Genomic DNA, 23,256 nt, shown 5'->3' on the forward strand with positions numbered 1-23,256 from the left:
GACTCCCGAGCTTGCACTTCAGATGCCAAATCTGTTGCTTTTGAGAACCATCAATCTATAGAATGGATTCTTACATAACTTCCTGACGTGTTTTACTTCTACAATCCATTTACTGGTAACAAGAGAGAAGATAATATCTGTTTCTGCAGCCACTGAGGATTGACTGAATTTTGTGGAACTTTTTTTTTCCGAGACGATAATTGTTGTATAACCTATTCTATCTTATACTAAGGGGAGGGGGTGGGCCTAAAGAGGTCGAAGGGTAATTCGGATGGGGACTAAATCACCACCGGATCAAACAGATGCACAATTTTTTAAGCAGAGTCATTTAATGTGACAATTGATAGGAGGTAAGATTTAAATGCTTGATCTCCTACTCCACCAAACTTTAATGCTTTGATGGTGGTTGAATTTTGTGGAACTTGACTCTCCTAAGAAGTATCAACATTTACAGACAAGGAGCCAAAAAGAAAGGTTGGGGGCCCCTTTTGCCAAATGCAGCCGACTCAATTCCTGAAGGAAGGCAAACGAGCCCAAACCAACCGTCCAGGAAGCACAATCTCCCACAAGTCCAAGCCCCATAACCACCATATTCACTTTCTTCTCGGTGCCACCCTTGAGATCCTTGTTTGAATTGTGATTTTTTGCAGAAAATTTTTTTATATTTTTTGACCATTTATTTATTTATATTTTTAATTCATATGCATCAAATTGTTATAGTATATTTTTCTACAACAACTCCTAAAAATAGCAATCTAAACGGGTAGCTTCAAACTCTCCTGTATGCTTGAAGATTGTCATCAGTCTTTCTCTTATTTTTGAACCAAAAAAGAAAGAAAGATGAAAAAAGGGAAACAAAATGATGCTAAGCAAAGTCACAAAACCAAAAAGAATCACCAGGGTTAATCCCAAATCTTGTAGTACCTGTCATATTCATCATTTGCAAGGTTTAGAAATTAATTTAACTCATTTTTGACTATGGAAGTTGATTTCGGAGCAAGAAAGTAAAGTTTGCATGCCTATAATTTTGAATGTTTATTTGGATACTTGTATAAAACCATAGTAATGGGTCTTAATCACCAAGATCCTCAAATGTGAGAATAATTTTCACTATATTTTTTGACAAACACTGTACAAGGAAGGTAAATATATTTATTAATGCAAAATAAATAAATAAACGGAGTGGGTTAAAACCTGATCTCCACGAATGAGGAAAAGTAAACTAGGAGTAGTGCTTTCTTACACTTGTCACTCTAATGGACGGGTAATTTAATCTATCTCGAGAAATAGTTTTCTTAGTTTTAAGAGGCAATTTGCTTAAGAAAAAAAAAAAAACAAATGTTGACCGGCAAGGCAAAGGGAGGAAGAAGTAAAAGAGTCTGCAACCGCATCTGCCTCACCATACTCGTGACTAATGAAGCATGAATCTCATGAAGGAAAGTCCGAATCCTCCTGAATACGTAACAAAGTGAGAGTAATTCACTTAACTAGTACAGATGGGAAAAAAAAAGGGAACAAAAAATGGATTCAATTTATTTCATTTTCACGTTGAAATTTTGGCATTTGTCTGGATTGCAGTTTTCCAAAGAAAAATTTTGTACATTTTTCGTGACTATATTTTCCGGTTACTATTTTTTTTACTTTACATGCATTAAATCGTAACAATTTATTTTTTTACAAAAAAAAAAAACTTCAAAAAATAACAATTCAGACGAGTTTGAAGTTATATATTTCTAAAATTATAGTCAAATGCTGATAACATTCTCTTACAAAATGTTTTGCTGACTCCTTGGATTCTTGTTTACAATTTCGTAAGACATCCCATGTGTGACGGTTGATTGTTATCCGCATATAGTAATTATAGTATCAAAACTTTAGAAAATAGCACTTCTTTTTTTTTTATTTATCGAAATCGATAAATAACCCCCACACACACCCACCTAATTTAAACAAATGCAGGAGTTAATCAAAGAACGGCCCGCCCGAAAGCAATCTAAGGGGGACCCACAAAGAATCACTATTCAGCCAATTGGTTAGAAAATAGCAATTCAGGCGAGTCCAAAGTTGTATATTTCCAAAATTTCCCGTTTCGCAAGTGAGTTTTTTGGGTGTTTGTCTAAAATTTTACTGTAGATTACTGTAGAAGTTTTTTAAAAAAATTTTGACGTCTGTTTTTTTTTTAAATATTTTGAAGTGTATACTTCAAAAACTTTGAGAAATTTTTTGAAATTACTATAGTTAAAGTTTTTAAAAAACTTGTAACAGATAAACTTGACAAAAAACTTATCTGACAAACAAGGCCATAATCACATGCTGATAGCATTTTCTCTTCCAAAATGTTTTGCTGACTCCTTGGATTCTTGTTTACTATTTTGTAAGACGTCCCATGTGTGACAGAGTCACCGTGATCCGCACACAGTAATTACAGTACCAAAGGTCCAATTTATTACAAAACAGAAGGACGAAAATCATTTCTTATCTGACCATTGTTAAGTGATAAAGCTCACGGCTTAGTGGTGATTTGAAAGATGTCGGCTACATTAGTCAAGATTGGAATTATTCCAAACAGGTGGATAGAAAATTTTGCACTTGAAATTTGGACTTAATCTTTTGCTTCAATAGGTAGATTTTGCAGAAGCTTTTAGAATACATATAGCCTTATAGGGCTAATTTTGATTGAACGTTGATCAATTTAAGCTTTGTTTACTTTGTAGGCGGTGAATTCCTTTGAAATATATACATTATTTTCAGTTATTTATGCTCGAAAAAATGTGAAAAAGACTTAAATCTATAGATGATTCATAGCTCTAGGTAATGTGTCAATTAATTTAAACTTTTTCATTTTTTTTAGGCAATCAATTGATGTGGATTATATACCCTTCAAAAAATTTCGCCAAACAAAAAATCTTTAAAGCTCAATATTTCACACAAATTTAACAATTTTATGTTAATCCATTGATTATTTTTGTGATCATTTTTATTTAGTTTGTACAGTAAATTTCAGATCCAAAATTTATCTAAGGACAAGAGTAGCTTTCAAGTGAGGAAAAAAAAATTGTACATTATAGCCAACCCTTCACATCTTGGCTCATGCAAATGCTCATCAAGAAACTTCTTTATTCCATGTGAGTGAGAGAAAGTGACATAACATGCAAACAAGGTCTCCTTCATTTTTCTAATGTTTATGTGCTTTCTAACAAATCCATTAGATGCTTCCTTGGATGCATTTTAATTTTTTTTATTTGGAAAATTACATACCCAATTTAATATAGGAGAAAAGAAACAAAAGAGGGGTGGCTTAGAGCCTTAAAGAATTCTTTGGCAATGGCCAGTCATGTGGTCTTGGGGATCTTCCAACGCTGATATGAAGTCATAATCTAGAAAGTTTCTATATTAAAAAAAAAAAAGTGTCATTGGAAGAAACTTTTTTTATTACTAGACATGTATGGATGTTCAACTAAAATTTATAGTTTTTTCTTGTTGAATTTAGAATTCTGACAAGCTTTCGAATCTTGAACATGGATCCATGCATGAATGGATTTGTAAAGAGAGTCTAAAATCGAAGAGGGTTTTCTCTCTCTTTTTTTTTTCAATTTTTTACTGCAAAATTAGGTAATGTTCACCAAAGAAAAGATTTGCATGATTAACAGAAAGACTATTGCATTAATTCATTTCATCAGAGTTTGAATCACATTTTGATTTTGTTAATTAGTAAGATAATCAAATGTGAATGAATAATACTTATGAAATCATGGTTCGGCTCTCTAATATATTCTCTTGTCTATTCTTCACCATAAGGTTTAGGGTTTTAATAAATAATGGTTTATTTAAAATAGTTTCAAGTATTAACTTTGTAGTAAGAGTAAAATTGATTTGAAAAAGTGTAAATTAAGTATACTTTTAAGTACCCAAAGGCACTAATTAGAAAATTCCAAAAACAATGAACCAGAATGGAAAAAATCCTAGTGCATAAGATACTTTAGATCTATTATGCTGTAGCCTTGGACCACTACTGACTGGATTAAACATCAAATTTCACAAAACCCATGCAGCATGGGGGGTTCTGAGCAGGATATGATAAGATCTGAGAACCATCTTGATAACAAAAATAAAATAATCACCAACCTCAATATGTGAGTTTGATTTTACCAGGTTGGAAGTATAGGGACAAGAGCCAAGCATAAGTTGGAACACACACACATCCCAATCCCCCCACCCCCACATACACAAAGACAACATAGATACCTTTCCTTAGAGGATTGATTCCCTTTGGACATTTCTATTTGGGGGGGTGGGGATGGATTGCAAGGGAGGAAACTCAGTAAAGATAGATTCCCTTTGGACATTTCTATTTGGGGGGGGGGGTGGGGATGGATTGCAAGGGAGGAAACTCAGTAAAGATTTCAGGCTACAAAACTCTCAACCTTCAAGTATAGGATGTGTAAGATTTAACGGTAATAGTTTATATACTGTCAGCATATATTATATAAGATATATTTTAATTTTTATTATTAACATATAATTTTTTTCGTTTCATAAGTCATTTCCAAATTTAGAGTTTAGATTAAAAAAGTAGATATATAAAAGTTATTAGCCCTTTTCACCCTAGCTTATGTTGCAATTAAAATTCATATTAGTGTTTGGAAATCTTTTATTATACTAAAATGTGCATATGAATACTAGATTTCCTAATTTTGACGTGCCATTTGATTGTTATTTTTTTAAAATACAAGTCACTATAAAAATAGATTGTGGTTAACCATATTTGAAGTGCCAATGTATTACCTATTTTATGAAAAAAAAACTATATGTTTGATTAGTTAATTCTTTGGAAAAATCATTCGTATTTTACCTTAAATACAGTTATCAATCATCTTTTGTATCTCACTTAGTGAATAATTAAATAAAAAATTTTCAAATAACCTTCAATCCGAATGTACCCAATTCTTGGAAAAAAAAAAGGGTAAGAAATGTGCCCAAAACCTTGATAAGAAGTGAAAAAACTTTGCAAGATCAAGATGAGATCAGAATCCGGAAAGGTTCCTCCAATTAAAGATGCGGTTTAGACCTTGTTTGGATTATTATTTTTCACAGAAAAATTTTTCATTTTTTATAAACACATTTTTCAATTACATTTTTACCTTACATATATCAAATCGGTACAGTACATTTTTCAAAAAAAAAAAAAAAAACTCCTAAAATTAGCTAAAGAAAGGGATGGGCAATGGCAAGTGGTCGCCACCTTCTAGTCACTTGTAAATGCACGAGAAGTTGCAAGAGAACATTATTCAAGAAGAAAGTAGTAAATGGATTTCCTTCTCCGATACGAAAATGTACAGGAATTAGAATAGAAAAGGATGAATTGATTCCATCAGCATCGTATTCTTTGTAACTAACCCGAATTTAACTATTTGCCAACTCCTACTGTCAAATCCTTCCACCAAATCCAATTCTTCAGTTTTCAATCCCTAGATATCACCGAAAGCGACCTGCACATCAAAATAGTATACCTTTTTCTTTCAGAAACTTATAGTGTACTTTTGTTTACTTGTCTTGTTGCATTCTACTTCTTGATAAACTTAATACAAAAGCAGAGAAAGAACTTAAATCTTCCATCTTTTATTTATTGTGTGTGTTTGTTTTATTTCACTATTTCTTTCATAGGGACTTCCTAACCCTACTAACTTTTGATCTCTTACTCTTTTTTTTCCCTTTACTCCCTCTGTCCCATTATTATAATCATGTTTTCACTTTATTGATATCCCAAAATAAAAGTCATCATTTTAAATTTAACATATATTTTTCAATCTTGTCATTTAAAAAAGTAATATTTTAAAATTTCAATACAAATCTATCAAGAGAATGTTTTGAATTCAAAAGATACATATGTAAATTCACCAATGCCACACCATCTAAATATAATGATTACCATGTTTTTATAAAAGGTTGAATTTCCAAAAAATGACTCTAATATTGGGATGGAGAAAGTAAGAAAAAGGCTTGAATGGCATAGCATTCATATTGACAGTGAAACTCGAACACATAATCTTTTTATAAGAACGTGATCCATTCTTATTGATTGAAACCAATTTTATTCTCACTGTACTAGTAATTGAAGGAAGCTTGCGTTGTTACTAGACTTGGTACATTTAAGTAACGAAAGTGATCTACAATTCTACACAGATTTATGAGGCCAGTGATAAATACAGGGACTCATTATTCCAAATAATATTTCGCTTGTATCATAAATATATTTTCCAACCCACCTTTTTATATTCTCAATCACCTTTTTATCTCACATACATTACATCACAAAAAGCATTACAATAATTATTTCACATAATATTTTAAATAATACTCTATCGAAACCTGGGTATTAGAATTAACACCCTACTATTTGAATGTTTCATTTTTTTAGTGTTAATTTTAATTTGAGGATCTTCCATGTTTTGTTTGTGGGTTGGGGGGTATTTGAAATCTATCTGTGCTGAAAAATTACAAATTCCAACATCTTGTGACTCCTACCACCAGGTCTTTTTTGTTCTTTTATTCTTTTTTACATATGACACGCATATAACTTTTAGTGTAAAAAATTTTACACTACTAATGTAGAAAAACTAGTCCCAACTTACATGCATATTAATGCAGCTTAGTGAGATATACCATGAATTACAGCCAAAAAAGAAAGAAAAAAAAATACTAGTTAAACTCTTTATCTTCTACATATTCCCACTAGACAAAGAAGGGAAAAAACTAAAGACCAAAATCTTTACCAATAAGATGTTGGTAAAATCTTTAACAAAAACTGAAATGCCTCTAACAATTGGCTAGATATTATTGATAAGAACTGATTACTTTGTCACAAAAAATCGTGTATTCGAATCTCAAATAGATAGAAAGGCTTGGCCAGAGCTACTTCGTATATATGTTTGTTTGCCACTTCGAGACTCCTCTTCGAGGCGACGTGAATATCGTGTTAATAAATGTGTAGTACCCAAACTTTATTTTATTAAAAGAAAAAAAAAAGAAATGAGTCAAAGCTTTTCCAACAGCGATCGGTGGTCCCTGTCACATTTATTTATTGAGAAGAATAGATCTAAATAAAACAAAGACTAGTCATACGAGTCGGACACTTCATTTTCTAGCATGCTTTCCCATAACCTTTTCCAACAGCCTGTCTAATCCTTTCTTGAAGCCTAAGCAGCCAATCCAGCCACCGATATTGATCCTCTGATCCAACTTTCTTGCGGCTGCTCATTAGTCCAAAACTCGTTTCTGTTGCTTACACCTAAGGTTGCGTTAAGATTGCAATTTTTTGAAGTTTTTATAGAAAATATATTATAGCGAGTTGATATATATGAGGTAAAAGATATATTTATGAAAAATGTAGAGATTTTTTTTTGTAAAAAATTCCTTTCCAAACAAGGTAGCATTTCAATTAATTATTCCTTTCAGCAATGACTTTGTTTGGATAGAAAATTATTTAGAAAATTTTGTAAAAATATTATTATAGCACTTTGTATAATGAGATATTGTAAAATAAAAGGGTGATAAAAATTTTTTTTTTAAAAATATATTTATGATGCAATAGAATTTTAAAAAAAAATGACAATCCTAATTTATTCGTCCAGTATAGTAAATTGATCGGCTACCCTCAAGCATAGATTACAGTAGTGTATTTTTACAAGACCCATACCCTTGGCTCTCTGCCCATCTCCATGCATATTAACTATCCCGCAGGACTTGTAACATTTCGGTTTCTTTTCCACTGACACATCTTGACTTAATTGGTAAAGTGGAATTACATATTCATTAGAAAGTCTTGTGTTGAAATTTCACTATCGATATATAAACTGTATTGATGAATAATTTATAAATATTTTAGTAAATGACATATGATTTTGAGAACTAAATCCTAACCCATACTGATATCCTTCATAAGCGTCCTATGATCTTACAAATCATCCTCAGACCCGTATTGGTGAGATGTGAGTAATTTATAAATATTTCCATAAATAACATATGATTTGGGAAACTATGTTCCCACCCATAGTGGTATCCCTATAAGTAACTTATGATATTACAAGTCATGCCTTGATATATATTGGTGAGAGATGAGTAATTTATAAGTATATCAGTAAATGCCATATGATCTTAGGAACTATACCCTCACCTATAGTGGTATTTTGTAGGTGAATTGTGATATTGCAAGTCACGCTGTAGACCTGTATTGGTGAGAGGTGAGTAATTTGTAAGCATTTCCATAAGTGACATATGATCACGTGAATTGTATACTGACCCTAGTGATATTATATAAGTAGGTGACTCATGATCTTACAAATCATGCATTAGACCCATATTGGTTAGAGGTGAGTAATTTGTAAATATCTCCATAAGTGACACACATGATCACGTGAATTGTATCCTGATTCGTACTGATATTTTATAACTGATCTATGTGCATTGGTAAAAAGGTGAGTAATTTGTAAGTATCTTCGCAAATGATCGTATAATCTGGGGAACTATGTCCTCATCCGCAGTGGTATCCCTGTACACTTACGCCTTACAAGTCATGCCTTAGATCTATATATTGATGAATTGAGAGGTGAAGCTATGTCTGTGACTATAGTGGTATCTTCGTAAATAACTTATTATTAAAAAAAAAATTTCATTTTCTCTGTCAACTGCGTCGATATAACGCGTTATCCCAAAAAAGAAAAAAAAAAAAGAGGCGGATATAAAAGTTATTACTACCAGTTAATAAATTAATTGCAGTTGCTAAAATGGAAGTATTCTTTAGTGGGTTCCACACTCCCACCGCAGGCCACGTCACAATCCTTTGGCCTTTCTTGAACCTTTTTCGTATACTTGCAAATTTCCGTTTGGGCTTTTCTGCATGGAAACATTTCAGTACAACTAAACTTTTCCTCATCACCTCTTTCTTTCACTTTATATCCTCGTTGGCTTTGCTTCTTTCTAGCACTATTACAACTGTATATGAACATGATGGGTTTATCTCTGTTTTCTTTTTTTCCTCTCTATTTAGTTGGATTATTGAGGTGATTTTATCAAGTGGATTTGCTCTGATTTTCAAGAATTTTACAGGGTCTAGTTGAATTGCTTTGGATAAGCCTATCAGGTAAATGGGTTTATGACAAAGACTCAAAAATTGGACTTTCATTTGGTGTTTTTTTTTTTTTGTTGATTTTGGTATTTGATTCTGGATGTCGTTGTTTAATTTGCTAGTTTTGCTATATGGGCTGATTTAATTTCAGTGGAACTTGTATGATCTTTGATGCTCAATTTCCTTCCTGATTGAATCTTGATAAAAGTTATGAGTTTTTGAATTGGATAAGAGTAGTTTAGGAGGATTGGATTCGAATTGAATTGGATGAATTTTTGGAGATTTGGATTTTTGGGATGATTTTGTTTTCTGGACTGATTAAAGTGGCATTTGTATCTTAAGTTGGTGTTTTGACTGAATAGGTTGACTGTTTTGCTTTTGTAGATTACATGTGTTCGTTCCCTTTCATTAAAATCCTCTTATCGATCTTCTGATTCGAAATTTTCTGAATCTTTTTGTGGGATTTTATGAAACCTTTACCAAATTTTATTGGGTTCCTTTTTTGTTAGAGGTAGCTTTAATTAAAAATTGAAGCTTTTGAGTGTGCATTTTGCTGTGGGGTGGTTCTACCAATTTGAACTAAGATCACTAATATTTTTTTTTATCTTTTGCTGCAACTTTTAGTTGCTCTATTGCTGATTGTTACCATATTGATAAAAACTTCAGTGCTTGATTGGTGTAGTTCTGCCTGCTATTTGGTGCTGCAGCTACTGTATAACACTGATTTGTGGTGCTCTTTTGGGTTCAATTTAATCCTCCTCTTTTCTCCCTCTCTTCTTTCCTCCAAAAATTAATTCGCCTTTGTTTGGATCTTTGGTAGTGTCAACACAAAACATTTGTGTCATCATTGGCTACTGGTCAATGAGATACAACTGTACGTTGTAATTAGTAGTTGAGAGGGATTCATTGGGAAGAATACTGTTGAATGTGTGTGTGATTTTTTTAAATTTAAAATTTTTATTAATATCTCGTCCGCGTGGAATATTCAGAAAATCACTTATATTGTGGCTAATGTTGTAATTCAGGATTTGTTTTTGGGTTGTCATTTTAGTGCCTGTAAATTATTCTCGTGCCTATCTGGAGAATAATTTAAAAATCAACTTTGTTTATTCTTTTTCTGTGTGTAGTTTATTGAACTTGTAATGTATGAAAATCAATGTCTTTTCTTATGTTATCTTACTGATATGCTGCACAATACATCTCTGTCAGGAGGGATGCCCCTGCCCAGATGCTTTTATGACGATACAAGATTGATTCTAGGATAAACTACTGGGGACATAAATCATGGGGGCTTCAAACTCTAGAATGGAAGAAGACAAGGCTTTGCAGCTTTGTCGAGAGAGAAAGAAGTTTATTGGACAAGCACTTAATGCCAGGTGTTCTTTAGCAGCCAATCATATTTCTTATATCGAGGCATTGAAAGTTACAGGAACTGCACTGTCAAGATTTGTCGAACCTGAAGCTCCAGTCGAATCTTCCATCTATACATCTACTAGTGCAACGCCAGAGCCACATGTGCTTAATGAAAAGTCTGCCTCCCAATTTTCATACTCTTCTCCAGCTTTTTATCAGCTTGCAGATGCGACTAGGAATATCTCACCTTCTTCTTCACCACCAAGCTCAAGGCACTACCGGGAAAATCATATGAAATTTAGAGGAACATTCTCCAGTAAAGTTGAAGAAAAACCTTCGATTCCTCAAACATTTTCAGTTACTTCAGCTACCCCAGAAAGCACCACCCCTCGTTCCGTTGCAAGGCCCGAAACACTGCCTTTTGAACCTCCTCCTCTTCCCCCTGAAACTCCACCTTGGGATTACTTTGGTCTTTCTCATGCAGTGGATAATCACTTTTCTTCCCTAGAACAGACAAAACTTAATCAAGAGTCAAAATATGCTGCTGAAATTAGGCAGCTAAGAGAGGAGGAAGGAATTTCGGAATTGGGTGGTGATGAGAAGTTTTCCTCTCCAGGAAGGGAAGAGTCACTGGAATCCGAAGATGAGTTTGATGAGCCTTCTGCAGCTACACTAGTCCGAAGTTTTGAAAATGTTAACAGGGCAGAAGAGAGTATTGCCACTAACAACTCACCTGCCACCCCTTCTGCAGAAAGCATAGCATCTGACTCCAGGGTTTTAAAGCGGTTGAAAAACAACTCTCCAGACTTAACTCCATTAAGAGCCACATCTGAAGCTGCGGGTGGAAATGACATAAAGACAACACCAATGGAAGATGATGACAACACAAACGTTGAAGACAGAGTTGCTCCAAAGGACTTCTTTATGAGCATGAAAGACATTGAATATCTATTTGGAAAAGCTTCTGAATCTGGAAGAGAAGTTCCTCGGATGCTTGAAGCAAATAAGTTCCACTTCCGTCCGATCGTCCCTGGGAAAGAAAGTAATTTCTCCCTCCCTTTGTCTTACTAGTATTTAACAGGAATGGTTTGAACATGTATTTGTGCATGGTACTGGATTGTTTTAGTATCTTATGCTTTTTGCATGTTTAATTAAATTAGGAGCCAGTCATTACTTCCCAAGTGAACTATCTGAGGTTGAAAATGATATTCTCTTTTTCTGACCAAATTAGTTTTGGATTGTTGAAAACTGTGTTACCTGCCCGGTGCGTCATGGTGCTTACAAACCTGGATATGATTTCACATTGAAAGGTTGAATAGAAATATGCAGGGCTAGTGTTGGGTGCATGATTTGGTAATAATCTTTCTGCAAGTCTATGTAACCGATATATAACTCTACTTGGGTCAAAAGAAAATCCTGCAAGCCCTAGGTCGGTCTTGTAAACTTCTTAGTACTTTCTTTGTGACTTATGTTCTTTTTAAGATAACTATGAATTTCCCAATATGTGTTGCTGAAAATCAAACTCAAGGATTCTTTCTGTGGCAGATGGATCAATGACTGCGTCATTCTTGAAGTCCTGTTTCTCTTGTGGGGAAGATCCAAGCCAGGTTCAGGAAGGTAGGTTTGTCACTTTAAATTGTTTTAAAGTACTTAGTTTCACACAAGCTGCCAAGTTTTATTGTGGTGAGGACCATGACTGCTCTTTGTTTTTGACTCATGTTTGCTACATAATAGTAGTGTCGAGAATATGGTGCATTGATCTTTGAAAGCTCTGAAATATGTATCATACAATTTCCAAACAAGTACTTGACTGTTAGTCATTTGTTAATGGTAACCTACTTGCAATTTTCCTAATACATTTTATTCAGTTATCTCTAGAAGTGTTTACTTATATGATGTTCCATTCCTAGTGTACTCTCAGCTGTATAAAGCGGGTTTTAAGTTGGTTCATGTGGCAGGCAAACTAGGCTTGTGCATACCCATTTAACTAATCAGTTATGCAGCGGAAATGCATTACCTGTATACTTTCAGAAACCCTACTTGGGAAGCAAGCTTCTTCCAAATGTATAGTTCTTTCTACCTGATTAATATTCAAGGGGGAAAAAGGGTACAAATAGAATTATGATGTGATTCGCTAGTAATATAGAATTTTAGTTATCGAGAATAAAAGGATTTAACTAAAAAACCTTCAAAATTGGCAAGTTACCATATTGAAAAGCAAAAACTGGTAATAATGAATGAGAGAATATTTTCAGATCCAAAAATAAAATCACTAGCTTCAGTAATGAAATTAATAATACAATTTTCACAAGATAGCTTTATATGCAATTGAAAGATGTGGTAATCTAGTTATTATCCTTAACAATAAACCTGTTCCAATGTCACAATATTTTAACTGGTACCCTAATTGATTGTGATATTATCAGATAGAAATACCTGAATGAGATATATAATTTACGATCTTCAGGTATGAGTAGTTAGCATCTTGTCCGAATAATTGTATATGCTACAATAAGAAGTGCAATATAACACCAGTTACCGTCCTTAAGAAGTGTTCACCCTTGGATGAGATGAACTTATAAATGCAGACCTGTCTCATTGCTCTAGATATGGTTTCCATATTAGATATCTGAACTTATTTTGCATGCAATTGCCGAAACAGTGCACTTGTGATTGCATAGTTAGAACTCCTTAGCAAATTGATCCTCCTAGACCTTTATAGGAAACGATTAAAAAAAAAATAGCTGAATACTCATGCTTCTCTTTAGATGCCAAATTAAGAGAATTGCAGATTTTGGAAATTACTGCCTTCTGTTGCATAATCAACTGGCAAGTTGTTGTTTAGAAAATGATTTTGACCACATTTTGGTCACAGACAATACACTTAATATTCTCGGCACCAAAATTATGGTTTTTTGCACCATTTAAAAGGGGGGATGGCCGTGTGGGAAAATGGTTTTGTAGATTCCTCCTAAAATTCATTTTGTCAATATGTTTTTAATACCTTTGGACCTTTCTGGTATTGCAGTAACTGACTTTTTCATTGGCACTGTCTTTTCTTTAAGGGCTTAGATGATGTAAATAGTCCTTACAGGACAATTAAGACCAATTGGAGGATACAAAGCATATGAGTAGGTAGCCATTTTTAGGCATCTTATAAACTCATTGTCCTACTGGCAGTGAAACTGTAAATCCTTTGTGGCTTCCTCTTGGTTGATAGTGGTCAAAACTTGGTAAAATGCAAATGAAATTGATGTTGTTGTTGTGGTACATCCATGATGTGGTATGGATAAAGGTAATTTGTTCTCATATTAGGATATTAACTTAACTTTGATATGTGCTAAAGAGAGGAATTAGACCTTTTGGTGCAGCAAGTCTTTTGTATGCTAGCCCACAACCTAGTCTTTTTCATTTTTCTTAACCATGTGCTCCAAAAAGGTCCTGCTATATGGATAACTATTAGAGGTGAGGATTTGATGCCTCAACATTGTTTTCCTGGAATTTCTCCACATCTTACCTTAAATATGAGAAACAAACTAGTATTGCCTTTTAGAGTGCAACATACTTTAGCTTCTGAGTAAACTCAAAGGTCATCTCGCCATTATTGACATAAAGGTATTGGAGCTCAATTCCAGCTTAGTTGGTTCTGTGGATTTCATGGTACATATCATGCTTTGGATGTCATTATTTTAGAAAGAAGCAGTGGTCAAAGTAGGATGTTCTGAATCCATTTAAATGTGGCGTGGGTTGACATGGTAAATTTTTGAATTCATGAATAAAAATAAAAAATAATAAAGAGAATTTAGAAAGTAAGCCTGCGCTATCATGGGTAGTCGAAGACATTATATAGTCATCAGCTAATTGTGTAATTTCTTAAGTTCATGAATGTAAACAAACAAGAATATCTGCAAAGATATGTGTGCCCTATTATGCGTCTTTTGCATGGAGTCTTTAACAGGCTTCCACATCGATACATTGAATTTTAGCATTTACAGATGATGCTTGCAGTTTATTCTTTCCGCATTAGTTAATTTCTTTACAACATGCTGCTGTAATTATGTTTTGGAGTCGCTGTCCCAACATCTATATAAGCTATGATTGGTAGATAGCTAATTTTATGTTTTTATGTTTCCATTCAGAGCCTCCCCAGACAGATGTGAAGTACTTAACTTGGCATCGTACAACCTCATCTCGATCCTCTTCATCTAGGAACTTACCTGGTGCAAACTCCATTGATGATATTGAGGATCTCACCAAAAGTCTTCTTGATAGTTTTAGTATGATCTCTGGAAGCCATGCCTCAACTATAGATCGACTATATGCTTGGGAGAAGAAGCTTTATGATGAAGTCAAGGTATGCATGTTTTTGATGCAGTTAGTCTGGTTGTATATTCTTTTGTCTGTGGAGGTAGGATACGATTACTGATGTTTCATGGCTTAAAAGAAAGGAAAAGACTGTAGTTGGTGCCATTCAAATCTTTTGCCTTGCTTTTCTTTTGCATCATTTTGCTGATGGCATTGAGGAACAACAGAGGTTAATCTAATGAAGTCATTAGGAAAATAAATATCTAAATTTTGACTATAATGTGTTTGGCTTTGAGTTTTGTTGGCTATATTTTTCTCTTTATACTAGTTGACAGTTGTTATTACTGTTCTCTGTCATCTTAGGATCCATCATTTTCAAAGCATAATTTACTTTCTGGTGATAAAACTTTAAATGACAACACTATCAGTTTTTAACAGGTAAAATTGGTGATATTGGAAAGGACATGGAGAGAAGCTGTTATAGGGCAGCCAAAAATAGATTTTCAAGCTTTGAGTCTGACTGGTGGCTGTGTCATTGATATGTCTAAGACGAAGAATTGTAATGTTCTTCAAAAGTAGTAAATCAAATAACTGAAGCAAGAATGATTTTTTTTTTTTGGGGGACTATTGTGTTTTTCTACCAGTTGCGTAGTGTGACAATGAAAATAGGAGGGACATCACAATAATAATTTATAATAGGGCTCTTATCCAGGTAGAAAAGATTCCTTAATTTTCTTGCTGAAAAGTGGAATGGTGGTGACCTCGAGTTAGCTGTAGCAGTTGTGGTCTCTAACTTTGTTCCACCTATATCTTTTTGGTCTGGGTTTTGAAGAAGGGGGTCATCGGAGAAGACCACCGGTTTTTGTGGCAGTTGTACGTTGCAAATGGTGGTTGAGTATTGGTTACTTGCCTGCCCAATGGAGTTTGGCCAGCTTTAAGTGATTAGTTGTTTTGTGAAAAACTTATTTCCTGCTTTTAAGATGATACAACTCCTCTAAGCAAATCTGATTTCGCATCACTCTTGATTGTTTTAGTTTAGTCAACTACAGATGCTCAATGGAAGGATGCTTGCCACACTAATAAGTGGACACAAATTCATATTATTTTAGGCTAAATGGGGGACAAAAGTTATTTTTAGAATTTTGCAGCTTGACTATAGCTGCAATATCTGTTGTTCTTTAATTTTTTTTTCCTTTTTGTTAAAATTTTGCACTTGGACGCTATTACATTGTACAGTGGTGTTTATGTCAGGTAATTTTATTTTACGGCTGTCTACATGTCAAGTATTTAGGATATCATAGAATATTCAGGACAGCTCTGGTTTCTAGTAACATCACCTGATGCATCTTCATGCAATCCAGGCTAGCGAACAGATTAGACGGAAGTATGATGCGAAGCGTAAACTTCTTAGGCAGCAAGAATCTAATGCAGAAAATGCATCGAGGGTTGATAAGACACGTGCTGTTGTCAAGGATTTGCACTCAAGAATCAGAGTTGCAATTCATAGGATTGACTCAATATCCAAGAAAATAGAGGACTTAAGAGACAGGGAGCTACAGCCGCAACTGGAAGAGTTGATTGGAGGGTATGTTCTTGTTAATTCCTTCAGCTATTGTTTGACGCCTTTCTGTTGGAAAATCATTTAATGATGGCTATAATGAAATGCGAAATATTTTGTCACAGAAACAGTGTATACATATAGCAGTTGTTACATTCACAATGTAATTTCACATAAATTACTTTCTTGGCGGTTGAATTAGAAAAGGAACTTTCAGTGTATCCTAAATTACTTCACGCATCACATACAGATAAGATCATATTTGCAGACGCACATTTATTGTGGCAATGCAATAGACTGCAAGTACTGAAGTATATGTTTTATTAAATGCTGTAATTGACAAAATTGGACTAATAGCTCATGTGTAGTTTCCGTGCCAGTATATTTGGATGGTAAATAATGGTCAACATGAAGTCATTGCTGGTATGTGGAGGGAATTTCATCCAAACACCCTTTCAAAAGTGCTAGAATGTGTAAAACTGTAAATCTTCATTTGAATGCTATACAAGGGCTTTGTCTTTCCAAAACTGCCTCCTCAATTGTTTGACTCATAGCAATTATCTGACGTTTACTTAAATTGGGAAAAGGGAGAACTTTTCCAAGTCTGGACTCGAGCTTTGCCATGGCTTCTGGGAGATCCCCTTGCATGATGTTCGTGGTTATAAAAGTATTTTTTTTAACTGCACTTTGCTTCTTAATTCATCTTCTAACACCTCTCTCCTTGTTGATTGTAGGTTAAGGAGAATGTGGGGAGTGATGTTTGACTGTCACAGGCTTCAATTACACATAATATCAGTGGCTTATACCCCCGGTAACACCAAGATCTACATACACTCTGACTCACGTCGACAAATTGTCATCCATCTGGAGAGTGAGCTGAGCTCTTTATCCTCCTGCTTTACAAAGTGGATGAATGCTCAGAAGACATACGTTGAAGCGATAAACAAGTGGCTTTATAAATGTGTGTTGCAGTTGGAGAAATCTTCGAAGAGAAAAAAGAAGATTCAGCATCCACCCCTTAGACAACATGGTCCACCTATTTATACTACTTGTGGTCTATGGTTGGACATGCTCAACAATTTGCCTACTGATTCAGTTGTAGATTCAATTAAGAGCTTAGCCACTGAAGTTGCTCATTTCTTGCCCCGTCAAGATAAGAACCAAGGAAAAAGTGCAAATCAGCCTCATTCAGCATCAGGGCAAGATGGTGATCTGGGTACAAAGATGTTAGGAGATGAAGCTGCAGAAGACCGGACACGAGGACTTGATCAGTTCCGTGTAAGTTTGGCAGGTTTCCTTCGTAAAATGAGTCAATTTGCAGAATCTTCTGTTAATATGTTTACAGAGCTCCAAAAGGGAATTGAAGATGCAAAGAAGAGTTATGAACAATCAAAAGTCCCAATAGAGAAAGTATAGATTTGGAAGATTATCAAATACTGGATGAAACACATCTGACAAATACAGGATGAAAAGACAGAGAAAGATAGGAGTGCGAAGGCAGGAAAATTTTGAACTTGTACATTAAGTAAAATAACAGAGATAAAGCATATTTGAGCTTCTTCCAGTGTTCATATCACCTTGAATAAAGAAGCTCAATTTAGTGTTTTAGTACCATGTATAAGGTGACATTGAAAAAAAAAGATGGGAATTGGTTGTTTTGAGACAGCTGAAACTTTTACCATATGTATACTTATTGAACAGAACTTTTGTATACATTCTTTCAGTAGTTGGATTCATATTCTCTCATGATGCTTTGGTAGGTTCCAATATTGACTGATTGTCTCAATTCTTGCAGTACAGTTCTCTGTGCTGCAACCTTCTCGCAGGATAACCCTGCATGTTCTTAGGAGCTTGGTTGATTACTCTACTATGATCTTTTCATGGTACAAGATTATGAATAATAATGGGATTAATTTATTGGTCATGATTGTATAATAACCACCAAACCTATCTCTAATTAAAGGCTCTGAAATAATAATGGTAATTAAACTCATGAAAGTCATACTTATATGACTAACACAACAAAATTGTGTTTGCAAATTCTAACTTTGAGAAAAATGTAAATAGAAGGCAATGGCATTTAAAGACATGTTTGCTAATCTGCTCGGAGGAAATACTAGTATAAATCTTTATGAGCTCATTTCCTCAACATATTCCAAAAAAGCAAACTTTTTTTTTTGTCAAAATAAAAGTAAATGTGATAAATAATAAAATACATGTATTTTTTACGTTTTCAAATCTTATTTACAAACAGTAAAAATTTCCAAATGAATAGGAGCATGTTAAATTTCATAATAAGCAATACACATTACTTTTTCTTGCTAATTATATGCATGCCTCTCAATGATTTTAAGATCCTATTTATGTATGGCATAGCAATTAATCAAAAATCACTAAAAAAGATTTTAAAAAAGATAACCAAAAAATTAAAATGCCCTTTTTTCTTGCAAAAATCTCTTCAAATTTGTCTTCTCAAATTCCAAATACATATCCCTTTTTCTTGCTAAAGATAGAAATTCCTTTCAAAATTCTTTTGTCCGATATTAATTATGTAAAGCATAGAAATCAACAAAGAATCACTAGAAAGTATCAAGATTTTAACAAAGAACGAACAAAGATTGGAATTTTAACATGTATACAAATTACAAAACTGCAAATTATTTGAGTGATTTTGTATTACAAAAATTATCTTTACAAAATAGCAAAAAGTCTCCTAATCATATCATATTATCAGTTTCTACCATAATTTCACACTGTAATCACAATCTTTGGAAACGATCTTGGACTGCTGGTTCAAAGCATCCACGGCCACGTCACACTTAACCTTAACGGTGATCTTCCAAGTCTTAACGGAGCCAACCTTGATCTTAACGGGAGCTTTAATGTTCAATCTAAACGGCACGTTCCCTTTCCTCAGCTCATTGGCCATGGCCAATCTGACATCGTCAGAAAGAACGACGTCGGACCCCTTCAACGCCGTTTGAAACACCGTTACATTCTTCGACGGCTGATAAAACACCGGCAAAGCGCCGTTACTTAATCCAACGTCGCCGTGAGAGACCTGAATCTCGCTCCCCGATAGGTAATATATCCCGATTTTCTTGTTTGGGTTTTCAGCTCGGATGCTGACGTCAAACTCCGGCGACATGGCTGATGGTGACGTCAAGTTCAGTCCTCGTATTGCCACATCTAGGACGGCGTACTTCGGTGCTTTTGGCCGGTAAACGAGGTAGAGTACACCGGCGGAGATAGCCGCGGCAACGATGACAAGAAAGAGGACAAAAATAGTGTAACATACACAAAGCCGGCAGCAGCTCCGGCGAGGCTTCCGGCTAGAGAGCTTCTGAAAGTTGTTGGCATTCTCAGGTGGTGGGTAGCTGAATATCTGATCTTTTGGAACCTGGATGACATAAGTTCCCGGAGGTGCGGGCAACGGCTTCTCAGCTGGCGGTGGCGAGGACGGTGATGACGATTGCGCCGATCCTGCAGGAAGTAGTGGCGCTTCAGATGATTTCTTTTCCGGCCTCTTCACCGTGGTGGCCATCGCTGGCTGCTCCAATGACGACGATGATTCTCCGGCGGGGTGAACTTTATGGTAGTCGGTTATTTTTAGTTTTCACGATTTACGCTGTCAGTATATAAAAAAATCGATCCTTAAACAAAACTAAACATTAAAGCATACACTCAAAAAGTATACCAAACTTTAGGTGCTTTCTCTTAGAATGAGTGCGTGTTCTGCGCGTTTTTTCTGGGCTGGGAAGTGTGAACTTTAGTGTGTTGTGTGTGTTTTTTTCTCGACAGTGCATGAGATGAATAGACGTGAGAATATATATATATATACACACACATATACATATAGATAAGGGGAGTGTAGTGTGTAAGGCCGTGTTGCGTAAAAGCGTGTGAGGCAGAAATCTTGAATAAGCCCTGTCAACAGTTGTACTATTATACTTAAAACGTGTTGGTATTTTCTTCTTTTTCTTTTATTTCTTTATTTTGTGATTTTCTTTTTGTGGTTAGGTATTTTGATTTGATATTTGTTTAATTTCCAATGAAGGGTTTAGAACGGCATTTAGTAGGTTAATTAATTAATTAATTTGGGAGGCCTGCATGGGCATTAGAAGGGATTCAGCACCTAGAATAAACAAGATTGTGGATGAAGTTTGAACAATTTTTGTGATAATGACAATATATTTAGGATAAAATAGTGAATTGAAATTTGAAATGGATGATAACGATTGAGTAAATTAAAATTGAATCTGTAACTCAAATTGTCTCCGTATATAAATAAAAATATAAATGACAAAAAAGTTTCAAAATGGATAATGTTAGGGAGAGTAAGCCATTAATTAGTACCTTTAAGTATAATGGTTCTAGTTTATGAGTAAGATTTTTTTGACAACCAAATATACGACACATTTATGTAGATGCTATTGGTTGGTTTCCTAGAAAATAAATAACACTCCCTCCGTCCCACTTTGATAGTCCTGTATTCCTTTTTCATCTGTCCCTAATTGTAGTCAACTTTCTAATTGAAGAATGTAGTTGTATTTTAATTTTCCTAAAATACCCTTATTCAATGTAAGTAGTTGTTACTATAAACTTACTCTATTTAACGAGAGTTGATTCTTTTTTTACCATCAATTCAAGTTCCCATAAAATTGTACCATATTTAATGTGAGGGTATTTTAGGAAAATAGCAATCTAAATTTACTTTTCCATCAAAGTTAACTACTTTTTCTTAAACTGTGTGAAAAAAGAAATAGGATTATCAAAGTGGGACGGAGGGAGTAGTTTGTTTTAGTAATGTATATATACATGATACATTTGGTGAAATTTAGATGTATTGACGAATACCCTCATTAGAAAAATTCAATAAATAAATGCAATGAATTGTGATTTTAAATATTTTCAAACAATCATAATATATTTTGAACCACAAAATCACGTAATAATTCGTCATGATGCTAGAATATGCATGCATTACTATGTCAACAGTCATGAAAAAAAAAGAGAGAAATATTTGGTCAACATAACATTTATTACGTAATCATTAAAGAGCTTTAGTAAACAATTTTATGGACAATGACACCAGCATTTATAATCTTGAAATTTTTGGCTTTTGTTAGCAAGTATTATGATGGCCAATTGACTATGCCTTTACTTCAAGGAGATTGTTGCCAAACTAATTGGTTGGTTAAATCGGCACTATTTGTCCTTTTACACTATTCTATATGAAGGTTTCTTTCTTTCTTTTTATTGTTGACACTATTATTCATGAAGGTTCATTACTGGTAAATTGGAGAGTAAGAGGGATTTTTAAATATGGGAAATCCAAGAAAAATACAAAAATTGAAACGGTAAAGAATTCGAAGTATTGAAACAGAAAAAGAGAAAACATAGGAAAAGTTCAAAGGATGGCCGTTGGGTATCTTGGAAATGGAATCGACAAACAGAGAAAAGTCCTGGAAGCCTGTATTTAACAAAGTCGCAGATTTGCATGGAGAAGCCAACTATGGAATACCTAGTCACATAGTGGGCTCCAACCAACCAACCAACCAAAATAGTGAAATGCCCCAATTCCAGCAGCTCATGGATACATTGAGATAATTTACCAGCTGTTCATTCCCTTGTTCTCGTTCATGTATAGGCATAATTCTGAGTTAATCTTATATACACTGATAGTATATACATTATCACGGTTGAATATATTATATATATATATATATGCAAAATTTATATTTTAAATTTAAATTTAAATTATGTGTCATGTATTTAATGGTAAAAAATTAATCCTAATTCTATCTAGGGAAAGACATTTTACCACCTTTTAAACTCCAAAAGTTTGTCGACTAAAAGGACATTTAAGTTACCCACCCCATTCAATAAATTTTAAGTACAATACTAATATTGAGGAAAATTGAACTTGTTTAACCAACATACTTGAGTTTTAGACATTTTATCACTTCAAATAATGCAAACTTGGCATACATATTACATGCCAAGTGTTGGATTTGAATCACATATTTGCATGATCTTGACAAAGTGTATCACTTGTTTTAGTAAATGACAACTATTATTGACTGGTTAACACTTAGCTGATGGATCTAAACTTGGCCTTGTTTGGATTGCCGGTTTCCGTCGAAAAATTACGTCATTTTCCGTAGTCACATTTCCCTATTACCTTTTTCCCTCACATACATCAAATCGCTACAGTAATTTTTTCCATGAAAAATCACGGAAAATGCAATCCAACCTAAACAATTCAATTAGCCAAGGTTCTTCACTTCCTACTTCATTAATCGTTGTAGTATCAGTTTGCATGAGGGTTAACTCATTTGTAATTTGAGCAATACAGCTAGCCCTTATCAATCTCAGGTCTTGACTTCATATTATTACTGAATGTTTTTAACTTGGCAAAACAAGGTTAATTAGTCGAAAACTTAACCTAATTGACCGACCGTGCCCTACTCCAAGTTGCTTTCGTGTGTTATCAGATAATTAATTAGAGAAATCAGTAGGTCGATTACGTGAGGTTGATTTTCAGGACTAAAAAAGGTTAATTTTAAATGACTTGCATTCTCTCTCACTACCTAAACTTTGAAATTGACAAACATGCCTGAATTACCATTTCAACTCTGTAGAAGGTATCAGTTAACCCTACTGATGATCACTTAGATCAGACTGCGTGATTGTCAATGATTATCAAATTTTATGCTGACATTTTAACAAACTTGCAGATGAAATTTATGTAACATATTTGGTACATGCATGACTTATATGAAAAACGAGCTAGGATCAAATTTAACATCTAAGTGCAATGGTCATGTGGAACAAAGATGAAAAGTAAAAGTATGAATCATGTCTAAGAATGTGCAATGACTTAATGTATATTTTGAACTACAAATCACTTAAT

General features: G+C 34.2%; 2 protein-coding genes across 2 annotated transcripts; one reads left to right on the forward strand and one right to left on the reverse strand.

Annotated features, from left to right (window-relative positions):
• Positions 1-8,938: 8,938 nt before the first annotated feature.
• LOC113762367 (nitrate regulatory gene2 protein) lies at positions 8,939-18,086 on the forward strand. The gene is made up of 6 exons (XM_027305830.1): positions 8,939-9,139; positions 10,334-11,519; positions 12,023-12,094; positions 14,617-14,831; positions 16,144-16,367; positions 17,075-18,086. Exons 2-6 carry the CDS (start codon positions 10,409-10,411, stop codon positions 17,754-17,756), a joined length of 2,304 nt encoding a protein of 767 aa, XP_027161631.1. The 5' UTR covers positions 8,939-9,139; positions 10,334-10,408; the 3' UTR covers positions 17,757-18,086.
• Positions 18,087-18,956: 870 nt separating this feature from the next.
• On the reverse strand, positions 18,957-20,128 carry LOC113782194 (NDR1/HIN1-like protein 13). Its single transcript, XM_027328106.1, has one exon. It carries the CDS (start codon positions 19,882-19,884, stop codon positions 19,078-19,080), a length of 807 nt encoding a protein of 268 aa, XP_027183907.1. The 5' UTR covers positions 19,885-20,128; the 3' UTR covers positions 18,957-19,077.
• Positions 20,129-23,256: the final 3,128 nt, after the last annotated feature.

This window comes from Coffea eugenioides, chromosome 1, assembly GCF_003713205.1.
Source record: "Coffea eugenioides isolate CCC68of chromosome 1, Ceug_1.0, whole genome shotgun sequence".
Taxonomy (NCBI): Eukaryota; Viridiplantae; Streptophyta; class Magnoliopsida; order Gentianales; family Rubiaceae; genus Coffea; species Coffea eugenioides.